A 14,279-nucleotide genomic window follows, 5' to 3' on the forward strand; every position below is an offset into this window, starting at 1 on the left:
ACACATTTCAAAAAGCCTGTCTGACATACATCGAAGATCTTTTTTGTCCTTATCCATCTCGATAATTGATTTAGGAGTAGACTTGCAAAAACATTCCCTCCCACGTCCAAAAGGGCTATTGGCTGATAATTTGCTGGATTTGTGCAGCTGCCCTTTTTAAAAATAGGAACAATGTGCCTGATTTCCATGTTGTTGGGACGCGGCCTTCTTTTATTATGTTTTGAAAAAGTATTTTGAAAAATTCCGTCCATTCTTCAATGTTGTTTTTGAGCATTGCATTCGAAAGCCCATCTGGACCAGCTGCCCTTGAGGAACTGCACTTTTGTATGCAATTCAAGTTCTCGTCTCTTTCAAAGGCTAAATCCCACGGATGTCTTACATTCAGGCTTGGACAAGATGTTTCTTTCTTTTTTTGGAACAAGTGTGTGTAATGGTTTATCCATTGATCTTCATTCACCATATTTGTTAGAGCAGCTTTTTGTGGATTCTCTAGATCATTAACTAACGACTAGAAACTTCTTGGATTATTTTGGTTCATAGCCTTTACTTCAGTGTCTTTTTGTTCGAGTAGCCCATGGTGTGCTTGCATCCAGTTATTATACTTGTTCTTCACTTTTCTTGTTTCACAACTTTGATCAGGATTAGCTGCACTGGCAATTCTTAAGTCTGTCCTCAGGTCCCTTTTTTTTGGGCGACTTGTGGATCAAGGTTATGTCTCTGGAACGTTGGTTTGTTACAAGAGCTTTTTTTGTCTTATAGACCTCCAACAGAACTTGATATTCAATCGGATCAATCTTCTTTTCTCCAACTTTTGGTCTTATATGATCAGCCAATGAGGGTATATCGCAAGATCTCAAGCGTAGACGGTTATGGCCTGGTTCTAGCGATATTGTTGCTTCCATTGCTCCAGGGTTTGATGATGTCTTTGCTTCCATTCAATTGTTACCACATTGTGGTCACTTTGCAGAGACTTTGCTACATGTAAGGACTTAATTTCAAGTGACAATACTCCGATATAAAGAAATAATCTAAAATTGATTTTTGGGAGCCTCTTTCCCAGGTCACCTCGGGGGGAATGTCACCCGTTGCGGCTCCATTCATCATGTGTACATTTCAGATAGCCATTTCTTCAAGCCAGGTTTCTCTTTCTCTGGTCTCTTTTCTCTTTCTGCTTTGGACCATTTTTAAGAACAGATATTCCCAGAAACTTCATGTTGAAATCGCCACACAAAACAATTTGTGGGTTCACATATTCTGTCATTATACTATCGATGGTGTCCAAAAGTTCCTCCTCAAACTTTAGATGAACGGCTGTGATAGTGTTCCAGTAGATATTTATCAAGTGTATTGTGTTTTTTGATCCACTTGAGCTTTTCATTGCTTCTAATCTGGCGTATTGAATATGCAGCGAAATGATCTGCACTGTTTTTATACTGAAGCCGCTTTTTGTCTTCACTAAAAGTAATTGGCCAGACGTAGGTCTACCTTTGCGTTGAACAATTGATGGATTTATAGCCACTTCAAAGCCGTCAACACATGGCATCTTGTCCAACAACGTCTCCTAAAGACAAATTATATCAGCCGACCTCAGAACTTTCGGAAAAGACTTGACTAAATGAGAGAAGCCCCTCGTGTTCCATGTAGCCAGTACAATGCTATATGTTTTCTCTTGGCATTAGCTTTCAGAGGTTTCATTTAGAGCTTTTGCTACCCAAGCCCAGCAATTTTTTTTCCTTCACCTGGAAGGTCAATCGTATCAGCTTCAGACATCACTGCATTGCTGGCCTTAGGGTTTCTCACTGTGATTTTAATTTTCTTCATTCTCAGTCCCGTTGCGCAGAGCCGCCAATCGCCAAAGTTTCTACACGTTCAATTTCAGCCTTTTTTGTTGATCTCAACACAGGAATGAAGTGAAAAAGCTGTAGTAACACATTTCTATTGATCGGCTGGTCTCCCCTTTCATACTCCATTCGTTCAATCAGGATTTTATACGATGGAGTCGCTCTAGTTGGCGTTATAGTCCAAGGATTTTGCTTATTGCTCTGTGAATCCACCAGATTCTTTTTATTTTGTTCTCGAGCTTGCAGATCGCTTCCTTTGTTGAGCATCAACTCCTTGCGAATGTCATCATTTTTGCGTTCTCCTGACGCCACCTCACTTAACAGCTACAGCTCTACATCAATCACAGGATGCACTGTAGTACAGTTGTGAATGCTTTGGTTGTGTTTCTCTGCGATGGTTTGGAAGACATTTTTTTCTTTTCCTCATTCACCAAATCTCCAATTTTCTTTCTTGGGAATTATTTCGGGTGTCGGTGGCCATGTTATCACACGTTTCATCGTGTGAGCCCGTACTTTGGGTCTGGCAAAGCTCACTGAGGGTTTCGTACTCTGTCCGTCTTTACTTGCTTCCGGCTCGAGAGGAATGTTTCTTCCAATTTTTCTCACTTTGGACGTACTTGGAGTCTCTTCTTCACCATCCTCCTCAGATATACTGTATGTCGACATGTTCATCAACTCATCGTCCTCCTTGTCCTCGTCACTACTCTCCTCTGTAGCTTTATTTCTGTCCACCCTTCCGCTTACTTCATTCCTACTCGGGGACATGGTTTTCCTTTTAAGTTCGACTGACTCCTTGGCAGCCTCTTCATTTGATGTATCAGGTTGTTAAAGGTAACATTCAGTGCTTTTATAGTTCTAAAAAAATTAGCTGAATTTCGAGCATTTTTATTTTTTTGCATTGGCATATTTTATTTTTTTCTTGCATTTACCTTGTTTCGGCTGAGTTTTTGGTCGAACCATTTGAGCGTCCTCCACAGCATGGCTTGAAGAAGCTACTGGTTCCACACTTTGCGGTACCTCAGGCGCAGTTGACAAGGGCATAACATTCGTAAGGTCTATGGTAAAAGGCGCGCCCATCTTCCCAGCACATGCCAGTTCCTTCACTTGAGGATCAGATTCTTCTTTTGACCTTACATCTAAGACTTTCACCTCCACTGTCAGCAATTTTGATAGTTCCTTCTCTTTGTCGGTATTTGGTTGACTTTTCAAATTCTCGTTTCCAACCTCTTTTTCGGTCCGGCTGACAGTTGTTATGGAGCCTGGAGCAGGTCCAGTATCAAGAGATTGTGTACAATGGGCCGCCGATAATGGTCTCACATTCTGAGTTTGCTTTGGTTCTGAACTAGCCCTTCCATCTTGTTCCTTCTGTAGTAAATTGAGGGCCTGTTTTGCTACTTCTGCCAGCAGTCTTTTATCTTCCAAATTGTTTTTCAAGGAGTCCTTCAGAACTGCTAGCGAGATGTCATTGCCTCGCCTTGTGACAGTGATACGAGTCATCATGTCGACCAGATCTGCTTCCAGTTTTAAGATGTTTGAGTTTAGTAGGGCTATTAACGTTGTCTCATCACGATAGTTCTCATTCATGTTTTCGAATAGCTTTGTTAAAGGAGCCACTGCTATTGTACTGGCTGATTTCAATATTGGGCGTAATTCACTAATTACTTTTTCCACGATCATAACGGTTGACTGTTGACCACCTTGCTTTTTTGGCACTTTGGACTTAGGATCATGGTACATCCGTTGTCTTTTGTTTGGTGAGCTATATTCATCGTCTGAAGACGAAGAGGAAGATGCCGTGTTCGCTTCTCTTTGATTCTGTGTTGACCGTGTCGCAACTCCGGACGCATCAAGGTTGTTGCCAATCAACTTTGTACCCTGGCTCTTAAACCTTTTTTGTGCACCACAAGCCTCACTTTCTGAACTCAGATCATATCTAGTCCTTTTTTTAGATATCACAATTTCTTCATTTCTTGTTTCGAATGACGTAGTGTTCGATTCTAGACTCACTAGAAATCTCATGTCTTTATCCTGATGATGCAAACCGGCTGCCAGTATCATTGGTGAAACACTTGGCATTTTTTTTTTGTTATCATTGAACCAATCAGCCTGCTGTTCATATCTGCTAAGACCTAACCTGATCTGCGATTACCAGTGAGTTGCGTCGGATACTGTGCTCACTTGAATTTAAAATATCTTCTTGAACCCTCTGAGAGCCCAAGGGTTTCCATACATCGTCAAGGCTCTCTTCCACAAGTAAATTATTTGAGGATACCCCAGGCATTCCATGCATCTGGGCTTGTTGCAAACTCAGCCCACTGCTAGGTGTAGGACGGCAGGTTATTTCGATAGCAACAGATTTCTTTTGTGAGGGGCGCGGCTTATTTCTATTTGCAACTATCTTCCATGCCATTAGTTTAAATGGGGGAATAGTTGTTGTGTTACAGCCTCTCATTATGTCTTGTTGTCGGAGCATTGCGTGAGTATTTCCTCTCCAGGCATCTTCCTTGTACTAGGAGCTATGGTCATCGAGCCTCCTATTACCCAGCCACCACTTCTCCTTGCTGGTTGACTCCACCGCAATCTCTCCGCAGCTGCTACTGAAGCCGGACGTGGCAAATGCTCGCACACGATGGCCGCCTTCGCTTTCACTTTCCTCCAGCAACGCCTCTGAGCGGGCTCAAAACCACTCTTCTCTGCGCGCTGAGGGGCACACTGTGGGGCGGGAGCACTCGCTGCTGTGCGCCGATGGCCGCGCTCCCTCTGCCCGCGGCACTACCCTCTCTAGCCCAGCCCCCGCCGACACCACCATCACCGCTATAGCCCAGAGGGGAGGCAGTAGTGGGCCCGGGGCAGAGGTCCAGGCAACGGGCGGGGCATGTGACGCCGTCAGAGACAGCGGTAAGGACTCTTCGATAGATGGCACTGCATTTCGTATAATATCTTGGCTAGTTTCAGTGTTTTGTGAGGTAACGGCAAGTGACATAACCGGTCCTCCTCCTCTGCCCTTCCCTCCAGACCCATTGTCACTTACTTTTTGAACGATGATTGCGGTCTTATCCACTGCGCTGTCCATTGTTTTTAGAGGTATTTTCTGGGTCAATTCAACGCCTTGCATTCCCTGCTTCAAGCCATAATTCGAGCGGGGCGTTATTGTCTTTAAGGCACATTTTGCCTGGGCGCGTGTAGAGGGAATTCTAGTCCTTAAACTCATGTTGCCCTCTCAGTATTTCTTGCGGCCCCTGCGGCCCCCCAGCGAACACAGGCAACGCACTCCTGCCACACTCCTGCTATTTTGGAATCAGGCATCCCTGTAATCATGGTCCACTGTTCATCCTTATTTTTTCCTGCTTCCCTGACACAAGGTAATTTTTCCCTCACTTGTTTGAGCATCCTCACATTAAGTTTGACTCCTCTACGTGTGTGTATTCCAACATACTGGCTTCTGCCTTCAGCTCTGTTCCATGAATCATGTTGGTGCTCGCAGATGCAAAGTGTGCCATTCACTTGGTCCTGATCCACACTTGTAGTCTCAAGCGGGGCTGCATAACGTGTGAAGTAGTACTGGGCCATTCCAGTTTGCAGACTTTGCCTGAGGGATTCCCACCTGTAATTTGTTTTTCTTTGGTCAGCCATTATTCTTTCTGAGACCAACATTACACTCCTCTTCTCTTTGCTGATTGACCAATGTGTGTGTTGTGTTCTTAGTGAAACTGACATGTTATTTCACTATCATTTAAGGTAAGACGGGGAAGCTCTGAAGGATCCCCAAGTACCGTCTCTAAGGGGGTCATCATAGAACATATGGACCACACTGTAAAATATATTGATATGTCATTATTTTCACTAAGTGGGCACCATCGGTTTAATTCCCCATGGTATAAAGGTCCACCTCACAATTCTGGGACAAGAAACAGGTGTTTGATTAAATACCAAATGTATGTCAATAAAGGAATCAAAGGTGTTCCCCTACCTTTATGCAAGGGAAGTTACCACAAGATATCACACATACTTTACATGTGCTTATTTGCCCAGTTAAACTTGGCCTGCCAGTGACAATCTTGCTTAATTTATACTAGTGTAAGGGAGAGGCTTACCACATAACAGACATAACAGTTTAGAGCCAGTCCTGGCCCTGAGGGGAAGACAACTGGGAGTGGGGACCCACCCCTTTCCCTGTTGCCAGTTTATATGTTGGCAGTACAATTTTGTCTTATGCCATGCCTCAGTGCCAAAATGCTTGCCAGGGTTTTCTTTTATTTGCAGAGATCTCCAAGATAGAAGAAAACGTAGTAGAGAAACTCCAAACACCAAGGACAACTGCTTACCAGATATACCAGCAGCATAGGCAGAAGGGACAGCCGCAGTGCCAAAGAGACCTGAGTGCAGCAGAGCCAACGCTGAGTTGCCCGACAAGTGAGAGAGAGAGAGTGCCTGGTGAGAGTGGCAGACCTACGTGAAGTTGAGGGAAACAGAGCAGCACCTCAGAGAAGAACAGGTGGACACCCGCATACACAAGTTGATCCCCCATACTACCAAGGAGTGTTGGCACAGGACGCGGACCGCGCTGGAGAACCTGCCTTACCAGAGAAACCCTGAAACACAGACTTAAACGTTGCCCGTACCGGGCCGCCATTACCTTTGCTACGTGGTGGGCCAGCACAGAGAAAATGTGAGGCGCTTATTTGCCTATTTAATGCCTTTTCCAAGTTTAACACCTTCAGGCTGGGACTTAGCCCCCTTTATAAGACTTGCCCGTGTACATACACATCCCAGGAGGGTACAATAGAACAGGATTGGCTAGGGAAAGCTGGCCAATCAAGACAGAGGAGGGAAAGTTAATCAGGTGATAGGAAGCGTGGGCTATCCTGGAGAGTTTGGCACTGCTGGTGGAACAAGAGACAATAAGGAGGAAGGAAGGAGCGTTGGAGTGTGACAGCATTTGTTGGAGAAAGGTGAGGTATTGGCTTAGTGAGTGCAAGGGTACTTTAAAGAGAGTGTACGTGTTTCGCTGGTAGGTAAATAGAAGTTAGTGGAAGGAGTGAATGTGAATTGAATGGTGCTGGGTGTTTGTGTAGTAAAGTACTAGGAGAAGTGGTGGTAGTTGTGGGAGGAGAGTAGTAGGAGGAGGAGAGTAGTAGTAGAAGAAGCGTAGTTCTAGTAAGAGGAGGAGAGAAGCTGTTGTAGAGGGAAGGGAGTAATAGTAGGAAGAGGGGAGAGTAGTGAGATGAGCGTTATGACAGTTGTGGGAGGAGAGTAGAAGTAGTTGGAGGAGTAGTAGTCGTGTGGGAGGAGGAGGAGGAGGAGTTGTGTTAGAGTAGTCGTAGGGTGAGAGTAGGAGTGGTATTAGTAGAGTGGGAGGAGAAAAAGAAGAAGAGTTAACATCAAAGGGTGCGAGCAGGAGTAAGACACAGTGAAACATCAAAGGGACAGAAAGTTTGTGAGTAGAAGTCGCGACAAAGAGGAAGAGGCATAGTAGAAGGGCAAGGTGAGAATGAGCTTGACTGGTTTTAGGCATATCCTCAGAGCACTTGCAGGACCCATTCCAAACTACCCATAGTAGAACACTAAGTGGGGCAAGAGTTGGCACAGTTAGGAAGGACCTGATGGAGGTAATGAGCCTGCATACATGGAAACCACCTCAGCATAAAACCGGATATTAGACAGTAGTGGTTACAGATCAGTGGTACTAAACAGGGGTTACCGATGCCTGGGCATTGGTATGCGTTCCAAAGGAGACAAAAGAGAGAGGGACAGCCCTAATGGCACTCCCGTTACTCAATTTCAGCACGAATGACACACTGAAATACTTGTCTACCATTTCACTGAAACATCTGATAATTTTCTACTGTAAACTACAGAGAAAAGGTTTTAAAACCCTTGAACCTTTCCCAGAGTCTCTGTAAATCATGACCCGTCTTTGAGATATAAAGCACACGTTTAGTCACATAATATAACTATTAATAATATTTCTAACAAATATAATCCTAAACAATACCAGGCCACCCCTAAACAGCACTTAATTCTATGCCCATAATGCTGCTTATCAGTTAGTAGAAGCTCTTTTCAATTCAGCTTTACATCAAATCAACTTCAGTCAGTAGATAACTACTCCAACACATTTTCTCTAGTATGAAAACAAGTAAATGTACCACAGAAAGGTTGCATAGCTTTGCCCTCCGGTGTGAATGTGGGGTTTTGAATTGCTAATCTATTTGGATGTAATTTAAATGCAGGCTAAAATGAGTTGCATCAGAATTCTGCAAGTTTGGGTCTAGAAAAGAGCAATGCTATCAATTTAGAACACACAGGATGCCAGTCCACTCACCCAAAATAAAAAATGGTTTTGTGATGTTCTAATACAAGGAGGAGTACCCCTCCCACTTCACTTCACGAACCAGACCACTGTGCAAACTCAAGTGTGATGAGTGGGTATCTTTATATTGGGATTATTTTCCATGGGAATTGCATTAGGATTACTAACTCTGTTTCCCCTACCTATTCAGCTCTTTACATCTATAGCTTTAACAGATCACACAATAGCAAGCAATTTTCATTAGGCTATGGTCAAATGTTTTCTTATCACAGCTTAATGTTATCTATATCTGTCAAAACACTGTGAGTACTTTTTAAATAACACTTATTAAATGCTACACTGTCAGTGCCGGGAAGTGTTTCCTGTTTTACACAGTGCACTCAGTCCAGAGAAAGCATTTTTGGATTTATTTACATGTTATCTCTGTCAATTTCAAGTACAATGAAAAAGGATATAACTCACACTAGCAACTATATTATCCTATTCTCATTATATCAATAATGTTTTATCAGCTCCTGCACTCTGCCCACAGACATGCTATGTTTTCTACATTAAGTCAAATTACACTTGGCCTTCATGTAGGCAAAGGCACAGTCAATTATTCCTTTTGAAAAGAGTGCCCCCTAGTGGCAACCACCACCCAAACTCCCTAACACCCCAGGGACTTGCAATGATTCTAGGGTGCTTATATGTTTATTTGGAGAGTTTTCATACTCACTTTGAATATTTCTTTAAAGGCACAGAGTCTGAATGGGCTCTCGTGATTTTTCAAAAGAACTCCCGGTTAGGCTTTTCTCTCTCTTGGAAAGCAAATATGCCTCAGATTAAGATGGTTTTGTGTTCCTCATGGATGAGGCCTTGGGCCTGATCACGACTTTGGCGGTAACCCTTAAATCCAGCGGTAGCGCTATTACCGCCGGATTTAAGGGTCCGCCAAATCAGCTCTGAGCTGGGGGGAAATCCGCTGAAAATTTGCGCTATTACCACCAGCGGTAAATCCGCCGGCGGTAAGAGCGCGAATTTTCCCCATTGAGCCCAATGGGGAATGGGGCCTTCCCGAATGGGCTCAATGGGGAATTACATTACCGCCAAACTCGTGATCCGGCGCTATTAGCACCGGGGAGGTCGGCGGTAGGGCTAATACTGCCGGCGGTAGTACCCCCGGCGTTACCGCCAAAGTCGTGATCAGGCCCCTTGTCATCTCCAGATAATGCCCATATTCAGCACTCATCCAATAGGAACAGGTGGTATTCTTTCCTGCATATTTTAATTCTAGAGTCTGATCCCCTTTCTCTTTATTCCTGCTTTTTAAAATGTGCACTATTCTCATGCTTATGACATGTTTATTTCACCGTTTTTGATTGGTCGAGTTCCTCCATTGGCTTGCCCAACAGTCAGACACTCCCAAACACTACACCCTCCGAACCTTCTTTGGATGTTCATATCTATAAATATGACAAAGGTGAGGGACGACTTGGTCTGAGTAATATTGAAATCTAAATTTGTTTTTCGTTTATATATAACCGCAGCAATATGGCACAGCATTATTTAATCCCCGGCCTGGATGCACTTCTGGAAACACAGGATTGATGCGTGCAATATTTTTTCAAAACGTTATTAATGTTTGTCATTTTAATTATTTTTAATCAACATAGGAAATTCACATTTAGAATGCTTAGATAGTTAATGAACTCACGATTGCAGCACGCCGTCTGGATTGTTTGTAACTGGTATGGTTTCAGAGTTATATTAAAAATCAAGTGTCATGTCAGTTTAAATGGTTTTTGGTTTCCTATGGAACTCCAGCCCTCATTTTGTTTCTGATGTAACGAAAATCATGATCCTAGCAGGCCTCTTGGCCACTGATTGATTTGAGTCCAATGACGGGTCCCTTTTTCTCATTCTATTAGGCTATCCATCTGGTCCTGCTGTATGCCTTAATTGATGTAAACCGTGACCTGCTAAGTGAAATAAGATGTCTGAAGGTCAGCTATAAAAAATAAGAGGCTTTTACCAGCAAATGGTCATTTTCATACATACTGCAAATCTCAAGTTGTTGGTATTTTAACTTCTTTTTTTAAGAATCCCATTGAAAGATGCTCTGAATAGTGGGGGCTAGTTTGCTCTAGGTTGAAACCCCGGTCAACCTGAAGTCTGCACAATATAGGGCTGAGATGAACACAAGGACTAAGAACCACTGCTTTTTTGACCTATTTACCCTATACAATGTAAAATCCACCATGTTTTTATAAACTTTGCATGATAATTTGGCAGTGGTTGGCAAAAGAAATAAAATGTTACATTAGAAAAACATTTAATAAAATGATGCATCATTCTTGTGTACAGCAGGGAACTACATAAGCGTGCCATTCAGAATACTTCACAACACCCTAACAGTTGACTTCTGTCATTTTAAAATGAATATCTCTCTATCCCCGGCTGCCCCCTCTTGCTAGCATGATCATATATCTGACCCAACTGGCATTCTTAACACTTCTAAAGATGGTGTTTCATTTTAAACTGGTGCTTTTTCCATCTCCTGTTTCCACTTTACATTGGTTAAAACACAGTATTTGGGTGGAATGTACTCAAGGGCCAATATGGCCAATAGGGTTTCTGTGATGGTTTCGGTACCTCTCACTTTGAATTCAGGGAGTCTTAATTTGACTTTGGTACTCTCTTACAGCACTGACCCCCAGAGTTCTCTGCTCTCCTTCCTTAGGCAATAAAGTGATGATCCTGTCACAGTGCCTAGGTATCCTGGTGCTCCAGGTTCTCCAGTTGGTATCCCATATATTCTTCCATCAAATGATCAGCTGTCTTCAGCCCTATGGAAGGGGTTTTTGAACTAGTGAGAGAGTTCTAACAGGCAACCAAGAGAGTGGGGCTCTCCCACTTCATATATAAACTAATCCTGGTAAGGAAGTGGTGGCTTCCAAGCATCCTGGTGGTATCCAATGGGGACATCTTACAGGTGTAGAGTCCTCCCACTTTTTCTGCCATTGCCATGGCTTACCGCTTCACACAGAAGGATGGCTTAATCTGCTGCTTTTGTCGGACAACGGGGGCCCCCACCAGTGCTCAGGCTTTCGCTCTATCTATTATGTATGAACAATAGTACATATCCTTGGATAACGGACAACTACCTCCATGAAGGATTGAATTAATTAAGCCTAAAGTCGCTTCAATACCGTTACCTGCCCTGAAGAAGGCTGAGTCATTGAACAGTGTGATTACTCGCAGTTGAAACCTACATTGGCATGAGGAACCACCAAATGAGCATACAATTGTGAAAAACTCTCTTGCAACCTTGGTGAATGGATGGATGTATGTTGATAGTGCGATAATTGTTCTAGTGTGGGTTAGAGATTTCTTGATTTCCTCACACGATTCTGGATTTTAATACCAGTTTGTTGTTTGTACTTATGTAGTTAAGTGAGTTATGTATATAGTGTTGTTTTGTATGTATTATTTAAATAATGGTCTTTTACTGGGGGTGTTATGACACACATGTATGGTGTGTTTATTTCGGGTGAATTTGTATATTTTATATTATACTTTTTAGTATTTATGTTTTTTTAAAGAAAACATTTTTTTATGAAAATCAATCTCAAAATTGCCCTTTGCTTTATTTAGTTAAGTAATAACATGGTATCGAGGTCCACGGTTGGTGATTGCCTTTCATCTTGAGGCCTAATCGGCGATGTGCAAATGTAGTAACTCTTATCTGTTAAAATGAACATGATTATACCTTTGTTTCTAATCATACCTACAATGTTGATGTATAATTAGTTTGACCACAAACTGTATAGAGTACTGAGATACTGCCACTAGATATGACTGAACATTGGAAATACCAATGAATTTTAACATGATGCCCTTGTGATTTGAAAAATCACTCATTGCACTTTCCCATACCTTTATTTTTAATTTGGATAGGGTCAGAGGTGCCAAAAGACATCTTTATATTATTAGACCATCTTCCTTGTGTCAATGCACTTTTAAAAGAAAAGTGCATTAGGTGACTGCTGCACAGTTAACTGTGTGCACATTTGAGACGGCATGTAACTTTGTACAGTACTCAATTGAAGTGTACACGTATCCATTATGTGGATGGCAGTGAGTTCATTACTTAATCCTTTAAGCCTGAGGTCAGCTCAGGTGTAAACACATACAGCCAAAGACATCAATGTTTAACCACAAAGCATATGAAGAAAGTGTGTTTGTTTGAGAGAGCACACTTTTGTGCAGAAACCACCTCCACTTTGTTTACAAAATCAAAACAACTCAGGAGTACATCTTTGCATATGGATTTCTGTCATAGAAATGTTTTGATTTTATTTAATTTTGTTTTACTGGGAATGGTTCCTGGCTTTTGCTATTCATGATATTCCCAGATTCTGAATTCGGTGTAGGGAATCTCTTCCTGAAGAAACAGACTGATAAGAGATGGCACATGCAACCTTAAAAACGAAGCATTCAGTATTAACATTAATAGAACATGATTAAATAAAGATGTTTGTATGTCATTGTAACACAACTGAACACACACTGAATGGTGTACGTTTACTTTCAGTTTGATGAATTGGTATAAAACCTCAACTTTTTGAGGAAATCATCTTAATATTCTGTTTTTCTTAATAAATAATATGTAAAGACAAGAATGTAACAGGCTTCGTGAAGAGTTGAAGCTTCAACACGAGGAAGATAAAAAATCTGCGATGAATCAAATCATGCAGTTGAAGGAACGGGAGATAACTGCAGCACGGGATGGCTGGCAAAAGAAAGTGGAAGACCTCCTAGATCAGGTAAGAGAACATCTTTAATTTAGTGGAACATTAAAAGAGGGAAGTACATTTTTGCAGATATTTTTGCTCATGGTTTCTGCTTTGAAGTTGAACTGAATAAAGGAGGCTTGATGGACTTTCCATGATTATTCATATGAACCCATATTGGTTGTTTGCTGAATGATGTCCAGATACTGGTTCAAATGCTTTATCCTTACAACTAGCATGATGCATACACAAAGATCCCAAAAATCCAAGCCACTTCTGTCTGTCTGCTCCACAACATGCTTCCCACGCCTTAAAACCCAACCCAACCATTCACAAGAGATGTCTCAAAATCAACTGAATTCAAAAGAGCTAGATTCAATGTTTAGCAGATCAACTAACTAGGGTCTAGAGGTTCAACATACTGGCAAGGATTGCATTGTTGCTGTGACTTGCTCCATCCTGCCGACCTTCCATACCTAGCACCACATTGTTAGCACCAACACTCTTGGGAGACAAGAAGACAAAACTAAAAAACAACTAATGCACCAATACACCAAGAACAGTCTATATCAGCTTTGTAACTGTACACAGAAAGGGGGATAGTTCTTCCCATGCTATAGGTGTGAAAAACAGAACTATATAGTGAAAGTGAAATGTAAAATGAAGATGTCTTAAAGGAGTACTCGCTCCAACCATGGCTTTTCCACCACTACAGCTTTAACAGACCTGCATCGGATTTTGTATTAGTGAATAATTAGTTAATAAGTCAGCTTCAACCTGCACACCATTTTCCACTTTTGCTTTTGCAGTTCCACCACTTCTTGCATTAGCGATAACATTCATTTTTAACTTTGTTTATTGGTTTTATAACAACACATACCAACAATCCCATAACATACCCACTCAGAGTGTCATCATAAAACAATAGGAAAATACCAAAACAAATATGTCGACATGTACTTTCAATGTCCCAAAATAAACGTTTTCATTATTTCCGCATCAGTCCGGTGAGGTCCCTCCTGCCTCATTCAGGTTCCATGAGGCACGACGCCCGTACCATCAACCCACCCTCGTAGGATAGGAGTAAAAAAAGCCCAGAATCACCTGGTTCACAGGCTCATGTCCGCTGTAGTCTGTGGTTTCTCCTCAGCTAATAGAAACTGTATATATGGGCCCCACACATCCAGGGTGGTGGGCATTCAATGGCAATGTGTGAATATATGCTACCTCGTCATTGTAACAATACGTGATATCCTCCAACCACTGTGCTCTCCTGGGCCCTCCCACCATGCCATTGCTATCCTTCTACGGGCTAGGATCAGCAACAACTCCACTAGATGCTGGTACGGC

General features: G+C 42.2%; 1 protein-coding gene across 4 annotated transcripts in view; it reads left to right on the forward strand.

Annotated features, from left to right (window-relative positions):
- FAM184A (family with sequence similarity 184 member A) overlaps positions 1-14,279 on the forward strand; it is an 833,199-nt gene that overhangs the window by 605,583 nt on the left and 213,337 nt on the right. For all 4 annotated transcript variants that reach the window (XM_069606609.1, XM_069606608.1, XM_069606610.1 and 1 more), the window contains exon 9: positions 12,812-12,962. In XM_069606609.1, coding sequence (XP_069462710.1) covers positions 12,812-12,962 — 151 coding nt within the window. The remainder of the gene's footprint in view (positions 1-12,811; positions 12,963-14,279) is intronic.

Source organism: Ambystoma mexicanum, chromosome 4p (genome assembly GCF_040938575.1).
Source record: "Ambystoma mexicanum isolate Mex_15411 chromosome 4p, UKY_AmexF1_1, whole genome shotgun sequence".
Taxonomy (NCBI): Eukaryota; Metazoa; Chordata; class Amphibia; order Caudata; family Ambystomatidae; genus Ambystoma; species Ambystoma mexicanum.